Source organism: Acartia tonsa, chromosome 8 (assembly GCF_053477335.1).
Source record: "Acartia tonsa isolate MP-2025a chromosome 8, ASM5347733v1, whole genome shotgun sequence".
Classification (NCBI taxonomy): Eukaryota; Metazoa; Arthropoda; class Copepoda; order Calanoida; family Acartiidae; genus Acartia; species Acartia tonsa.
The window spans coordinates 44,754,089-44,771,326 of NC_137267.1; the positions used below are offsets into that span (position 1 = coordinate 44,754,089).

At 32.8% G+C, this 17,238-nt stretch overlaps 2 protein-coding genes across 3 annotated transcripts in view; both read right to left on the bottom strand.

Moving 5' to 3' along the window:
- Window positions 1–4,456: 4,456 nt before the first annotated feature.
- LOC145327064 (acetylcholine receptor subunit alpha-like) overlaps window positions 4,457–17,238 on the bottom strand; it is a 120,221-nt gene continuing 107,439 nt past the window's right edge. The window contains exons 12-17 of the mRNA XM_080170583.1: window positions 10,657–10,716; window positions 8,020–8,082; window positions 7,594–7,630; window positions 6,366–6,680; window positions 5,726–5,801; window positions 4,457–4,917 (exon numbers count right to left, since the gene is read on the bottom strand). Of these exons, the coding sequence (XP_080026709.1) occupies window positions 4,775–4,917; window positions 5,726–5,801; window positions 6,366–6,680; window positions 7,594–7,630; window positions 8,020–8,082; window positions 10,657–10,716 (694 nt within the window). The 3' untranslated portion in view covers window positions 4,457–4,774. The remainder of the gene's footprint in view (window positions 4,918–5,725; window positions 5,802–6,365; window positions 6,681–7,593; window positions 7,631–8,019; window positions 8,083–10,656; window positions 10,717–17,238) is intronic.
- Window positions 11,466–16,363, bottom strand: LOC145327065 (methylcrotonoyl-CoA carboxylase subunit alpha, mitochondrial-like). Of its 2 annotated transcripts, XM_080170584.1 has the most exons (9): window positions 16,231–16,363; window positions 15,889–16,019; window positions 14,865–14,948; window positions 13,855–13,926; window positions 13,396–13,509; window positions 12,874–13,035; window positions 12,396–12,484; window positions 12,067–12,173; window positions 11,466–11,554 (listed from the first exon to the last, which is right to left on the bottom strand). In XM_080170584.1, exons 2-8 carry the CDS (start codon window positions 15,973–15,975, stop codon window positions 12,080–12,082), a joined length of 702 nt encoding a protein of 233 aa, XP_080026710.1. In that variant the 5' UTR covers window positions 15,976–16,019; window positions 16,231–16,363; the 3' UTR covers window positions 11,466–11,554; window positions 12,067–12,079. The 2 variants fall into 2 exon arrangements, with proteins under 2 accessions (XP_080026710.1, XP_080026712.1); XM_080170586.1 differs by lacking the exon at window positions 11,466–11,554 and having other exon boundaries at window positions 12,067–12,186; window positions 12,418–12,484.

The following is a 17,238-nucleotide window of genomic DNA, read 5'->3' on the forward strand; positions in this document are numbered from 1 at the left end:
GGTCGCCCTGTATATAGGCTTTATCTTTGGACTGAGAGGATAGGTTATTAAAGATAAATTTCCCCAAGTTTTAAGATTTTTTGGATAGGCCTCCAGGTGGTCTCTGGACAGGTAAAAATGAAAAAAAAAAATTGTTAAGAGTTAGAGGTTAACTTAAAATACAAAATATGTATCTTTTTGAATGTTATTCACATATTTGAAAAAAAACATGCATATTTTGTTTCATAAATGGACCTCCAACACTTGAAAAAAAAATTTTTTCTTAATTTTTACATGTACAATAACCACCTGGAGGCCTGGAGCTCCGGAACCTGGAGACCTATCCAAAAAATCTTAAAACTTGGGTAAATTCATCATATAGGAATGATTTTATCTTTTATAACCTATCCCCTCAGTCCAAAGATAAAGCCTATATAACAGGTTTACGCAAATATGTCAGAACTTCCCGGCCCCCTCCCTTATTTCCCACTTTACCTCTAATAAACGAATTGACCAATAAACGTGATACATGTTAGCAAGTTAAATTGGCGACAACTTTTCACCTGTCCCAGTATCTCCGTATTTTCTAAATCCATTAGGATCCATTATCTTAAGCAGCAAATTAATGAAGTTTGTTTAGCGTGTGTCTGACTTAATTAATTCGCCACTAGCCTTTATGGAAGAGCGGAGGCTGTCTGATAAAGAGCTTAAAACCATCTCATGACATTAATAGAGCTTCTCAGAAATTTACACCCAATTTTGATTGGCATTTTCTTTGATCTTAAGTTTCGGTCAAATTATATAACATGTACGATTTTTTTAAAGGACGGGATACATCACGAGATCATATTTTGGTGTACCTATCTATTTCAAAAATATCTTTCAGGATGGAATGAAAGAAGATAATAGTTATTTATCGCATCGTATTATAAACAGCTTTCCGCGGATATAAATGTACAATTATAATATTAAAACCAGTTATTTAGCCCCGAGGTGCCGAAGGCACGGGCTAAATAAACTAGTTTTAATCTTATGATTGTACATTTTTATATTCGTAAAAAGCTGTATATAATACGATGCTAGACATAGTTTTTTCGTATGGATGAGAACCGGTTCCTATCCACCGGATTCGAATGAAAACGAGACATGAAATTAATTGAAAAGTTTGATCACTTGTGCCTGTGTGTGGCCTACGAGAAATATGTTACAGATTTGTACAGCTTCTCTGTTAATGGATATAGAATAAACGTTGGATGAATATATTGAATATTTACAGGGGAAATCTGCTGTATATAATTATACAGACTTGAAAATATTCTGTTTGACCTCTCTAACATTTGTACATATCTGCTGTACAAAGACTTGAAAAAATTCTGGTTGACCTCTCTAACGTGTGTCATATTTCTGTTGTAGTATAAAGACTTGAAATGATTCTGTTTGATCTCTCTAACGTTTTTATATATCAGCTGTATACAAACTTGAAATAATTCTGGTTGACCCCCCAATTATTCTCTGCCTGAAAGTTGGGCCATTAATCAAGAAAAACCTTGTAAGACCAGACTCATTCCAGTTTCCATTATGATTGGCGGATTATTTTCCAAGCACCTTTTTCTGATCACCGAACAAATAGTTTTTTACGTTTTCAAAGACCAATCGTTTTTAAAAAGCGAACCTTTTCTATAGTTACGGTCGTTCCGTACGTCCTTCCGTAGCGGTTAGCTCTTTTTCGTTAATTTAAACAGGAAAGAATTGTCCTATCGATTTAAAACTTTGCATGATGATTCTTATAACAGTTAGGTACGACTTAGAAAGCGCAGAAACTCTATAATTGTTATCAGAAAGTCCGTATGTCTATTTAAAACATGCGGATTTTTTACTTTTTTGACAACAAATGTTTGTATGTTAAAATTATCTGATTTTTGGTATACTGATAATTGATTCCTATTACAACAAGGTACAATGTAAAAAGCGAAGCATCTCTACAATCGAGTCCTAAAATTTGAAGTATGTCCTTAAACAGTATCATGTATTCAAACAGTTTAAGCTACAAATTTACTTTCAATTTTATTTAGACGTATGCAAAATATTCTGCTTATTCAGTTCTGACACTTTAAAAGTGTTATATGATATCTGTCAGTCTATTTGTAAAGCGAAGTATCTCAATAACCGCTGAACCGATAAAGTTTTTTGAAGCTTCTTATTGTCATAGGGAAGTTTAACAACTATAAGAGAAGCATCCCTATAATCAAGTCTTAGAAATGTATGTATGTCCTTTTTAATGTATTTACGCAATTTTGCATCAAATTTATGTACAATTTTGTCTAGACCTGCAAATTAATGTTCTCCTTACACTCTCAAAGAATTGTTGCTCGTTTGTCCTTTCTTCTGATTTTAGATCTTTGCTTTTATGGATGTTGTCAAACTTCTTAAATTTCGAATAATAAGAAAAACGATATCTATACTATATTTATAGAGAGATTAAAAACAATTCTTTCAAAAATCTTTCAAATTACCATAGAAAATTTACATTTAAATTATCTCTACATTCTTTACTAAATATATTAATATAATTAAATAGAAGACCACTTTGGTAATCATTGGAAACAATTCATAAAAAGATATTCACATCTCCCTGAAATCCGAGTTTGAACTACATAAAAGTACCTTCTAAGTAAGGCGAGGGCGATTTTTCTTGGAAGAGTGGTGAAACCCTCCGCAAAAATAGATATTAACCTTCCCAGGACCTATGTGAAGCTACACTGTACAGTTCACACACAGATCCTGTTACTTTTATATATGGATTACCTAAACCTTACAACGAAACTTATGCTATGTACCAATGTATTTTTTTCACAGAGTTCAAACTCACATTCCGAGGAGGAGTGGATAATATCTCAAATATTTTTTCATAAATAATCTGTCTACTTTGAAATAAGTATTTAATAATTTTCTCTTCAAAATTACACATTTTTTAATAAATAATATGTAATAATAAAAAAATCTTACAGTGCAATTTTTAATGAATTAAAAAATGTTGACAGTATTTAACTTTTTGTTGAAAAAAAATACAAAATCCTGAAAGACTTTGGGAGCAAATGTTAAACTTTAAGTTTTTGTTGCTTAATGTCTTGGATTTAAATTATAAAATTCTCAAAATTAATTGTTATTTTAAAAAAAAACGTGTCCTAACTTTTGTGATTTAAAAAAAAAAATAGCCATAGAATTTAGATATGCAATCATTTTTTTTGTAGACCTCTTATTTTTGACGTAATTTAAGTTTTAAAAAAAATTAATTAGTTTTAAGGTAATAAAACGCAAAAAAAATTGCAATTATGAACAAAAATAGTAAGATCTTTAATTTGACACCTTAATTTTTTAATTCTGTTGAGTAATTATTGAAAAAATCTCTTTTGTCGAAGTTCGGTGAATCAAAACTTTGAACTTTGGAAGCTCGTTATGAATGGGTTAAAACAAAATCACAAAAGTTAGAACACGTTCTTTCAATAAAAGAAAATTAGATATATCATATATAACAGCTTTTAATTAAAGAAATTAAACGAAGTCATATTCAATAAACATATTCTTTGATATTTTTGTTAAATAATTATTCAAATAAAGTCATGTTTAGCATTGTATTACAGACAATTTTCCACGACTATTAAAAGAAAAATCATAAAATTAATGCCAGTTATGTAAACCCAGGCCTTCGGACCCTTGAGGGCATACAAAAATGGTTTTAATCATATAATTAAAATCATATCTATGGAAAGCTGTCTATAATACGATGCGATAAATAATTATTACACATTTTGTTTTTCTAATTTAAATCACAGCATTATATTATTATTAATAATTTTATATTAAATACATTTTTATAATCAATAATATTCAATATTGACATGTTGTAAAATCATGTTTTTTAAAGTTATGTAGATAAATGTTTTAATTAATAACTTAAAAAATTCACTTTTAAATCAAACATTTTTTGACAATCCATTTTTTTGGCGGATTTTTTGTGCACTTTAAATACAAATTTTATAATACATATTATATTAAAAGTCTAGTAATCACCGTTACTTCTGAAAGCAACTATTTTAATTTTATTACACTTTATTACGTGTAATAAAAATTGAGCATTTTGCCTTTTTTTTTATATAAAGTCCATTTCTCTTTTTAATTATTTGTTTGACTAATTATCATTTAAAGCTCACTTTAATATGAGTTTGGAAATATAATCTGGGATTTAATTAGTAGAACCTAAACTTACAAGTACTAAAGACCGGATTTTGAGTAGATATCTTTTTGGATTTTTTTACATCGAAATTTTCTGTCAGTCAATATTTCTTATTTTATTTTGAAAACAATTCCAGGGAGGAAAGGGAAATTGAGCTGTTTATTACATTTGTCCTCAAAGTTTTATTAAAATGTTTTCTTATTTTGCTTAACAACTTTAGGGACTTTTACTGAATTTTGATACTTTGTTTCATTAAGTTGAGCGTCCACCATTGATAGTAATCTTTAGAAGGAGTTATTTTATGTATCATCATTGGGGATAAACATCAATTAATCTGACATTGTCTCATCTATTTGGATACCTTTAATAATTAGTTGTTAATAATAGAACATGCCTCAATGAATATTTTTTTGACTGACGGACAAGTTAGAAGCAATACCAGCAAACTTTTTCTGCCTTTACTTAAATCCGTCTTTAAATATTAGTTCGTTAGTTCTACCAATTATATTCCAAAGAAAGTCCAATCCCAAATCTGATAAAATATTCGTTGTTTGTTTGTTATTAGTTTGTATGAACAATAACATGGTTATCATGGTTTTCCGGAGGTTTCTGGATAGTTGAGTCGATTCCTGAGTAGATAGGGTCTATAGCAGGTCTGGTGTCGTATAGGGTGGGCGCCTGCAGGATGATGCCAGCAGTTCCAACTGAAGAATAATAATATGAATTAACAATCGATATATTATTACTTGGATTTTGCACCAGATTTTCATGCACTCTGATAAAGTGATACTCACAGCTGTTTAAAATGACGACAAACACCCATCCAAACCCTTTACTCCATTCTCTCCCCTTTGGATTAACGAACTGGCCAATAAATGACGACATATTTTACCCTGTCCAAATATCTACATACATATATCTGATTTACATTTGCATTGAGTTGACCGGGTGGAACTATTTTTTAAATTCACTTACTTCAGTAGTTGATTTCCAATCCCCTTTTCCCATTAATTTTGGATATAAAGGAAAGAAAGCTCTCTGAGGATAGGCAAGGATAAGTATAATGAAGGGAGAATTTCAGGGCTGTGAATCTTGTAGCTGGCTAAAATAACGATTCACCCCCTTTACCCCATACCCTCCCCTCCTTCTGGATGAATGAAATAACCAATAAATGAGGTCCATGTTATGAACCTAAATTAACGAAAAATTTTCTCCTGTCATAATGTTTAAGTATATATTCTATATCCATTAATATTTCCCTGGGAGGAAGAGGACATTAGTCTGTTTAATGCATTAGTCCCCAAAGTTTTATAAAAAATGTTTTCTTATTCGATAGCTTGAAAACTTTGGAAACCTTTGTTGAATTTTGATTGATTGGCTCATTAAGTTGCGTGTCCAAACGTTGCAACCACTAATTGTGATCTACAGAATGTGTAATATTGTGTATCATGATTGGGGATGTACATCAATTTATGGGCCATTGTCTTATCCCTTTAGATCCCTGAATATTACCTAAGACAGCAATGGTGAATATCCATAGGAAGAGTCTGTCCATAACCATGGCAACATACTTCCAATCTTCTTTTACCTGTGAAAGAAACCTGTGAATTTGACAGCCTCATTGAATTTCATGGGTGTGAAAATGACAACAAAGCTGTGTTTATGACAGCAGTGAGGTATAATTTTGACAGTGGGTAACAAAATATTGCTAACTATAAAACAAAACAGGAAATTGATATAAACACAGTGATTGTACTTTTGCTAGTCGTATTAGTGACAACATCCCAAAAAAGAAATACACATCTATGATGATAAGTAGCACGATGTCCGTCTGTTTATCCGCTTGACTAATTTGGCTCTACTTTTTAGGCAATATATGTACTTACTGGTCATATTCTGGTTTTGAGCTTATTTTTCAGGACTGTTTTTAGTGCGTCTCTATTTTAGATACTTTATGAAACAAATAAACAATAATTTTAGAATAATTTTTCGAGTAGGTATGATTAATATCCGTATTCCGCAGAATCAGAACCGGCTCTAGGAAATACTGAAAAAAGGATAGCATTACGAACAAACTTCTACGAATACTAAAATAAAAATCACAAAACTTGCTTTAATCTTAAAATTTTTCTATAAGCTGTCTATATTGTACCTTATTACTCTCCTCCTCTTTCCTAGTGACATCAGCTATGTACTTCACCCCCTCCACCGCCTGTAAAAGCTCTGGACATAAATTCTCCTCAGAGAAAATCCTTGGTCCCCGTCCCCCGTCTCCCCGACCACCCACTCCCCCATTCTCCCCCAGCCCCATTCTACAGGAGTCGTGCCCCCTGTCTCTGTCTCCCCCAATGCCCCGGCTGCTGGAGTGGCGCGACAATGGTGGAGGAGGTGGTGACCGCTGGTCCCGGCCGCCGTGATGGGAAGAGGTCAAGGGTGGCGGGATAGCGTTGTACATATCACCATGCACCTTAAAAATATAATAAAACACCACCGAATAAGGTCATGATAAGCCTTAAAAATGTTTTTCTGTCTACTAATTTTAAAACAAAGCCCCTAAATTGTAGGTTCGCAGCCGCTAGTACATAATTTGTAACAAGAATGAATAAAGTTTGCGGTAGAAAAATGTTATTTATGTTAGTTTTGTCTGAGGGGTAAAGCTACCAAGGATTACAACTTGTACAAACTTAACAAAGACTTTACTCCAAGGCTCGGCAGCCGCGCATAAGCCTCAAAATTAAACCCGTTCGGTTATTTTGGAAAAGGGTTTGCCATATTTGGGTCAGGTATAGACTCCCAGATTGTTTTTGAGAAAAGTAAAAGGTTGATTTCCCTGAGTCTTACAGGCGGATGACGCGCGGCTGCCGAGCCCCGCTTTCTTCTAAGGAATAAAGACTTTCAATAGAAAGCATATTTTAATATTTAATAAAATTTTGATTTTAGTACTAAAAAGTATTTGATATAATCACACTTATCATAAATTAAAAAGTAAGAATTCGCATCTAGTGTTAAAACCTTAAAACCTTTTTTTCTAAATAAACTACATTAGTACGAAAATTCTAAAAAGACTTGTCAAAAAGTGTCTTTAATAAGTCGACAGAAGTATGTAATTTTATTGTAGATATGCGACAACTTTTTAATATCGATAGAATGTCAAACAGTTTTTCCAGTATGGCTAGAAAACTGATTAATAACCGTTGGATTAGAACCGGTTCTCAGCTTTACTATAAAGTCATGTATAGCATCGTGTTAGAGATAATTTTCCACGAATACAAAAATGAAAAATCATAATATTAATACCAGTAAACTTATTTTAATCCTATGAAGTTTTATTTTAAAATCCGCAGAAAACTGTCTATTAAACGCTAAATAACTAATATTACCTTACAGTTTGAGCTTCCATAGATAGTTCCATTATGCCTGAAAAAATAAATTTTATTCAAATTATTTGGCACTATAAAAAGTCAATCAACTAAATTCTTTGTGAATTGTATCACATAACGAGGAATTTTTTTTTAGAAAACTTTTATCATTAATTAACATAATCATTCGATTTGGTTTTTAACTGTATACTAAGGTAACAGGATCTCTGTGTATCAGTACCGAAAGATCTTGCTAACCGCTTAACCTATATGGTTCTCCTTTATAGTGTACCTTCTCATAAGTTTGGGAAGGTTTATAACTATTTTTGGGGAGAGTGCCAACCCCCTCCCAAGAGAAATCGACCCTAGAAAAAATCCCCCCTCCCCCCTACGTAATTTGCCCCTAGTGGCATCTAATATTTTATGTTCCTGAAAAGTAAAATTTACCTTTTATGAGATTTGACTAATTGTTGGCATTTGTCGTCTTGAAGAATAGGCAGCAACTCTCTCCTTAAAATTAAAAGATATTATTCATTAATTTTTCTGTATTTTGATTTAAACAAAGCCTTTGACAATATAAACGGTCACAGTAGTTTCAGCTTTACAGCTAAGCTACGTCCAAGTCTTTCATTGGGGGTAAAACAAGGGGTTTCAAATTGTTAGAGGGTAGAAATTCAATATATATTTTTAAGTTTTGAGGTAGGCAAAATCAGGGGTTTCAAAGTTTAAGGGGGGTAAAAATTCCCCTTTACCCCCACCCTTGGACGTCTATAGCTACATATGTAATTAATGTACAAGTTTCAATTAAAATCAAATGCAAAATCTCAACCTTCATCAAAATAGCTATGTTTATTTTTTTAAATTTTAATAAAGTTGGTTGTCCAAGCGTTTCAACCACTTATGGGTAATTTAGTGTATCATCATTGCGGATTTACATAATTTTATCGGCCATTGTCTTATCCCTTTAGATCCCTGTGAACAACCCCTACAATTTATGTATTTTTATGTACATTTTTTTAGTGTAAAAAATGAGGCAATCAAAAGTTAATGTAAAATGATATTGCAATATTTCCTGCACAATTTTCTGTGGGGGATATGGCAGTAAGGCAAACGGCAAAATATAAAAGTTGTGTTTTTAGCATTAAGACAATGGCCTATAAATTGATGTACATCCAAAATGATGATTAACAAAGATAATCCTTCCATAAGTTAAAATTGGAGTTTAAAACGTTTGGAAGCTCAACTTGATAACCCAATAAATGAAAATTATTCGTTATTTTAGCCAGCTAAAGTATATACATTGAAGTCCATTATAATCTGGTGTAAGATCCAAGTAATAATAGATCCATTACATTGATAAACATTAGTTGAATTATTTAAAATAAATTTTAATATTAATGTACAGAATGGTTTCTATATAATCCCATTTAAAATTTGCCACACTTTGATGTAAAATATTTTTATACATATTACAATTTCGAAAATATTTTAATTGAAACTTTTTAGATTTTATTATTAAAGATGATTTTTTTGCCCACAGAAAGTATGTTCTGTTGAATTTTAGCTATTCCAGTATGGCTTCGAAACCGAATGATATCCGCTGTGTGTTAAGCCGGTTCTTAGTCATACTAAAAAATCATGTAAAGCATCGTATTGCAGAAATTTTCCGTCAATATTGAAAAAAATCATAAAATTAATACCAGTTTTGTTAGACCGGACCTTAGTTTCATAAGTATAGCAAAACTGGTTTTAAGTTTAATATCCGCAGAAAGCTGGCTATAATACGATGCGATAAATAACTATTTTTAATAATTTTCTATTGACATATGAAAGGTTCAAACAATGCGAACTGTCAAAAAAAGTCATTTTGTGAAAAAAGCAAAAAAATGAGTATTGATATAGTATAAACTTTCAATCTGTTTAATTTATGTATTATTGATTTAATTTTCAATATTTTTAATTTTCTCCCCTCAAAAGTATTTATATCAAGCCTATGTTTAACATTCTTTTTGCAAAAGCCAACTAAAACTTCAATAGAGGTGCATAAAGTAACCAATTTAAAAAGTTTCAACAAAATTTGAACTCAATTTCAATTAACAAAGAGTGATGAATAATTTATGCAAAAATTTTGCACTTGAATTACTTTTTGATTGCTGCTGCTACAATGGATATATTATTACTTCGATGTTGCACCAGATTTTCATGCACTCTGATAAAGTGATGCTTCATGCTTGCAACTGGCTTAAATAATTATACCCCCATTCACCCCCTTTACACCCATCCCCTCTTCTCCTACAGGATGAAAAAAACTGACCAGTAAACGAGGTTCATATTAGCAACAAATATTGAAGAAAAATGTTAGTGTCATTATATCCACGTATAATATATCTATTGCTGCTTCTGACATACAGTCAGAAATATTCTACAGGGGGTGTTCAATGTTTATGTGATTTCACATGATGTTTTTTTTTATATGCATGTTTTTCATGATAATTTGTTAATCATGGATGTTTTGTATTGGTCCTGTAAAAGGTCATGGATAATTATGATAACTGTTTGAATAACATATAAGAAGGCCTAGCTATTCTACAAAAAATCACGAAACGAAGAAGTAAGGTGGGGGTATATCTAGTTTTTTTTCATGTAACTGAAGAGGGGTGGGTAAGAAGTGGAGGAAAAGGGGAAGGAGGTTGTGGGAAAATTTTCCTTTTGAATAGTTTGTCAGAATCACATTCCCTTTTCCCGGCATTTAAGGAAGAACTATCATAATATTTAAAAAATAAAAAAAATTAATAAAGTTTTTTTTTCAGGGGCTTGAAGTCTATTATGGAGGTGGGGATGCTACCAATTTTACGACTAGCAAACATATAGTCACTGTGTTTTTGTCACAACAGAGATGTGTATTTGTCAATTTAAAAGTGTCAACACCTCCCTATAAAATAAACAATTAAAACACAAAGCCAATTCCTCCCCCCCCCCCCTCCTTTTTTCACTTTATTACATAAGAAAGGGGGGAAGTCTGTACTCGAGTAAGCACTTTGAGAACAAACCACTGACATGTTATTAAATTGATAATAATCTTACTTTATGGAGTCATAATCAATTTCTTGCATCTCTAGTTCGTGTTCATCGTCTTGTAGATAGCTAAATTAAAAATATTGGGTCAACACAAAATTAGGGTGCAAATAAACTAGGGCTCGGCAGCCGCGACTAAGCCTGAAAATGAATCCCGCTTGGATGCTTTGAATTTTTCAAAGGAAAGAAGGATTACCATATTCTGGTAAGATTTAGACTTCCAGTTGATTTGAAAAAAAAAATATTTTCCTGAGGCTTACAGGCGGCCCAGGACGGAATTAATACCATAAAAAAACCTAGTTTTTACCACTTTTATGGTAAAATTTTACCAGCCTATACGATTTAAAAGGTGGTAAAATTTTACCGTAACCGTGGTAAAAACACTTTTTGTGGTATAGCGAGACGCTTTTTACCATCGATTTTTACCACAATTATCGGTAAAATTTTACCAGATTTCCGGTAAAATATTACCATTTTAGGACGCAAATTTATACCAGATTTTGACCAATTTTTACCACTTTTTTGGTAAAATTTACCGCAAATTTCTGTAAGATTTTACCGAAAAAGTGGTAAAACTGTTCAACACCTGGTAATATTTTTGCCCTAAATTGGTAAAATTTTACCAGAAATAGGGTAAATATGGTAAAAATTTACCAAAAATTGTGGTAAAAACGGGTGGTAAAAATCACGAGAAAGTGGTAAAAAACGACCTTAATTATAGAAAAACATCGCTTGTACACAAATCGCAAAAATAAAAAAAAAATTGTTTTCATTTTTATCTTTATTGATTGAAACACTTAAACATATTTTTCTTGATTCTACTGCTCTGGCCGAAGAAAACTGTTGCGCAACCTCCTGGATTTGCTGGGCACCAGCCCCATTCGACCTCGTATCACTGATATTCAACCTGGAATAAAATTGCTCATTAGTTAATTAGATAAGTACAGGGATATAAAGGGATAAGACAATGGCTGATAAATTGATGTTCATCTCTAATGATGATACACATCGTTACCCCTTCTGTAGATTACAATAAGTGATTGAAATGTTAGGACACTCAACTTAATGAACCAACCAATAAAAAATCAATAAAAGTACCCAAGGTTGTTAGGCCAAAGAATAAGAAAATGTTATTTGAATACAAAGTAGAACGATGTCTGTCCGTCCGTCCGTCCGTCCCAAAGATAAAGCCTATACTCGCTGTTTACGCAAATGTGTCAGAACTTCCCCCCCCCCCTTACTCTCACACCTAAATTTTTTCTTTTGAAAGCAAAAATAAAAGTGTGTAGGTTCGACTCCCCCTCTCCCCCCTCATTCATTTCCTACAGGCATCTTGACACGTGGCAAAAAAATCAGCAAACTTATCTAACTAAACATCTTTGAAAACGCAGAACGAGAAAAAATAAAGGGAAAGCTTACCTGGAAAACATAATCAGTAACAACATCCGTGGCTAACAAGAACAGGATAGTACTCGGCATTACTGATTATATGCTTCACGTGGCGTATGGAGTCGTGGAACGCGGGGTCCTAAGTTATGGAGGATTAAATGAAGGAAGGAAGTGGACTGTTTATTACACTAGTCCCCAAAGCTTTATTTTCTTCTTCGTTGCTTTAACAACTCTAGGGACTTTTATTGAATTTTGAATGGTTGATTAATCAAGTCTACAGAAACGTAAATTATTTTAGTACAATGTTTTTTTTAACTTAAACAATATTTTACTTCGTCTTAAATCATTTAATAACCCATTCCTGAATAGCCTTCTTTAAGAAGTTGAGCACAGATTTTAGCAAGGCAGCCCGCTGGGGTAGGCAGTGAAAACCAGGCTTGGGTACATCCTAAATAGAGATAGGTTGTTAGAAGATTTTAGCAAGGCAGTAAGAATGTTTGGAACTTTATACAAATGTCTAACTACGTTTTAAATCAACCATCTCTCTCCATAGGCATTAATCAAGTATAATTTCCCAGGGATATAAAGGGATAAGACAATGGCCGATAAATTGATATACATCCCCAATGATGATACACAAAATTGCCCCTTCTGAAGATTACAATTAGTGGTAGAAACGTTTTAGCAATCAACATAATGAAGCAACCAATTAAAATTAAATAAAAGTCTCAAAGGTTGTTAAGCAAACGAATAAGGAAACGTTATTATAACACTTTGGGGACTAGTGAAATAAAAAGCCCATGCGTTCCTGATAATTTCCCCTGGAACAAAACTGACCTGAACTTCTACGTGTCTGGGGTCAACAACAAACTTCTCCAGGAGCATCACTTCGTCACCGAAGGACTTCATCGCCTCGCGCTTGGCAGACTCCAGCTGGGCCTCGAACTCGCCAGCGGTCATGGCAATCCTCATACCCTTGCCACCCCCTCCGCGGACAGCCTATGACAATATCAAATAACAGTTTTCCACAGGTAGAAAAATAAAAACAATATAAAATTTAGCAGCTACTCTACAATAAGGTATGCCGTCACTCCGTCTGACTGTACTATATATCATTACACAATGGTAGAAAAATATAACACTACATTTCTTTACATACATATATATAATTTATATAACTTACATATTCCTTTTTTTTTTAACATTGATTCCCAGAATTATACCTAAGGTATAATGTTATAATCGAGCCTTGAAGTTGAAATATATTATGTCATTGTCCATATTAAACATCCTGTTTTATATTTATATTATTTACTATTTTATTGCGGTACATGTGGACATACTTGTCCTTGTTCCCACCTTGATCATAACAGGGAACCCGATCTTGTCTGCCTCCGCCTTCAAGGTGTCCAGGCTCTGGTCCTCTCCGTGGTAACCGTGGATTACAGGTACGTTAGCGGCTTCCATGATCATCTAAAAAACAGGTTAAATATTAGAAAAATTGTAACGACAGACTTCTTTTAAATACACAGTTGCTTTTCCTAGAGCTTACTTTTGTTTCGTTTTAAAAGAGGATGGTTGGAGGGTTTTTACCAATGAAAATATTCGAGGTCATTTTTCCAAGAAGCGGTGTCATACCCCCCCCCCCCGCCAAAAAAACAGCATAAACATTCCCTGAAAATTATGTAAGACCAGAAGATTGAGATCGTAGAGGACAAATGAACAGACATCCTGTTACTCCGGTATAGTATAGAGTGTTATTTCTTTCTACTTGAAATCAACCAAAATAAGTTCCTGAGTAGCTACTCTATCATTTACCTTAGATGTAGACTTGATACCCATATCTCTAATGGCAGTGGACGGTGGACCAACAAATATAACTCCTTTCTCCTGATAAAAAAAAAATTTAAATTAAAAGGTAGGTATCATTCTTATTAATATAATATTACATTCTTGAAATTAACCAGAAAAAAACGTAAGCAGTACAGTGGCGTGCACAGGGTTTTTACGGGAAGGGATGTAATCTTAGAGGTTTTTAAAAAACGGGGGGGGGGGAATCTACATAATTTTAATTTTAAGGGGTGTGTTGTCAACCCCATTCCTCACACTAATGACCGTGGACAAGATAATGAACGAAATATACATATATAAATCCCCAAATATATTGAACAAAACAACACCTTAGATTAGTTCAGACACTGCTAGTTTGAATGAACCAATCAAGATTTAAAGTTGTGAGCTAACGTGCTTATAAAACTTTGGGTACCAGTATAACTTCCAGTCTAATATCCACTCCCTCCCTGCAGTCAAATGGAAAATATTACCTGTCCAGGGATATAAAATACACGTGGATATTATTAATGACATATCATGGAAATTTGTTGTCATGAATTTAGGTTCCTAACATGGACTTCATATATTGGTCAGTTCGTTTACCCAGAAGGAGGTAAGGGGGTGTTGTAAGGGAGGAATAAGGGTGTATCTTTATTTTAGCCCGCTGTGAGTACCGCTTTATTAGAGTACATGAAAAACTGGTGTAACATCCAGGTAATAATATATCCATTTACCCAAGAATCTTAAGGGATAAGACAATCGTCGACAAATTGATGTACTGTACATGTACAACCCCATTGATGATACACAAAATTACCCCTTACATAGATTACCTTTTGTGGTTGATACGTTTGGACACTCAACTTAATGTACCAACCAATCAGAGATCACTTAATCCCCAAAGTTGTTAAGCCAACGAATAAGAATACGTTATTATAAAAGTTTGGGGACACGTGTAGTTAACAGCCCATTGTCCCCTCCCTCCCTGCATTTACCTGGCAAAGATTAGCAAACTCGACATTCTCGGAGAGAAATCCATAGCCAGGATGTACAGCATCGGAGCCGGTTTCCGCCGCAACCTAAGATAATACAGTGTATGGTCAATAGTAACTAAGCCCCTAGAGGCCTCTAGGGGCACTTGAGTTAGTGGTGAGTTGAAATAGATCCCAACATTTTTTTATTTTAGTTTCAATAGAAAAAGTAAAAAATCCATCTTAAGGCTTAAATATGATCAGAAAATAGAATAAAACCAACTCAGGACCTATGTGATGCCTACCTAAAATAGAGAACCCAATCGGATCAGTAGTTATTTAGAAAAAAAGTCTTACTGCTTTATATAATAGGATGATGCATATAAGAGTTATTCTAAATCTTAATAGGTAGATTCTTCCAAGTTTCAATTTAAATTATCAATCACACCATTAAGCAAAAAACAACACCCATTTTTTTGCAATGTGAAAGGTGTGGGGAGGGGGGGGGGGCTGGGAAAGAGCCGACCCACTACCTTGAATTTTAATTTTTCAAAGTTTTTAAAAAATAAAATTTTTGGGGTAATTTTTCTTAGGCCTATAAAAAAATCCATGTATAAATTAAAACCTTTCCGAGACATACAATAAGCTTCAATGTAGAGGAGAGACGTGTACGTACGCTAGATATTTCGCTACAAACGAAGACAAACAAACATCCTGTTACTTTTATTTAAGGATTATTTTAATCAATCAATTCTTGTAATGTCCATCTAAAACTAATACCTAACAGTATAATGTCAGAGATATAAAGGGATAAGACAAAACAATGGTCGATAAATTGATGTAAATCCTCAATGATGATTAACAAAATTACCCCTTGGATTAATATTAGTGGTTGAAACGTTCGAACACTCAACCTATTGAGCTAACCAATCAAAATTCACTAAAGTCCTGATGTCGAAAGTTGTAAACCAACGAAAATGTAAACGTAATTATAAAACTTTTGGCACTAGTTTAATAAACAGTATCTCCTCTCTCTGGTATAATATACCTTTAAAATAGTATCTCCCCTGAGATAGCTCTGTTGTGAGGCAGCTGGACCAATTCTAACAGCTTCGTCCGCCATGGCTACATGCATAGAGTTTCTGTCGCTGTCACTGTAAACTGCCACAGTTTTAATACCTATAATAAATTTTGACTAAAACACAATAAAATGTAGGTAACAAAGGAAGGGTTGGGGCGGAGGTGCCACTTTAGGAAACAAATAAAAATCGTCGGAAAAAGCCGTTTTTTAAGCAAACAAAAGCGCGTTTTGCTCTATCTGTGAGATATTATGAATAAGATATTAAGATGAGAAAAATTTACGTTCACAGTCCCTTTAAAGACACAATACCTGTAATAATAATACCCTGGCCTTTCTCATTATAAGCCTAGGCAGAGCCATGCTGGTGAGTGATGCTAGCCCAAGCGTGGACCGTGGTGAACTGTACTTCTAACGCCAATACCTAATTACAGGGTTACGAAAGTTTAAATTGATGTTTTTTTTTTTAATGTTAATATTAAATGTAATATAGTTTTTTAATGACATATAAAATATATATTCGATAGAATATAAAAAAATATAGTGCATTCAATATTAAAAAAAAATATTTAAATATATATATAGTTGTTAACCATATAGAATCTATTTCAATTAATGTCTAAAAAACGCCGAAAAAATGTGGCATTCATCTTTTAAAAACCCATCTCGGTGGTATTTCCGGTTGGCAAAGACAACATAAATATAGAAATCATGAAACATTGTTGTTCCACAATTTTGCCACATTTTTAAACATCTTGCTTAAAAAAAATCTTCCAAACAAATTGTAAATTCTACAAATTTAAATATTTAGAGAAAATTGAGTAGTAATTTACTTCTTGATTCAAAATATTTGATTAAATTGAATCAAAACTAATAATTATTTTTGGCACTCTATATTCAAATAATCATAAGCTTATCAATAGTGCGCATGCGTGCACAGAGGTGCCATAAATTTCAAAACTTAAAAATATAAGTTTTGTAGCGAAATTACTCTATAATTCGAAATCTCTGTCTTTCTTTTAGAAACATTCAGGGGAATATATGAAAGCTTATATTTATATTAAAGATGAAAAATCGATAAATTCAAATGAGCACGGCACATCTGCGTAAACACACAGACCTGGATTTTTTTTCTTTTAATTTTAATTCGTATGAAGCTAGCTCAAATAAGTAAATATTAAATTTGATATATTTTTGACGATGCGGGAGGATGTTTTAAAAGAAATGATGAAATAATTTTCAAGGTTTTAAAAAAAAGTTAGCTTCTTTTATGCGAAAAAATTCAATAAAAAGTAAAAATTTTTACCAAAAAGTTGGTCA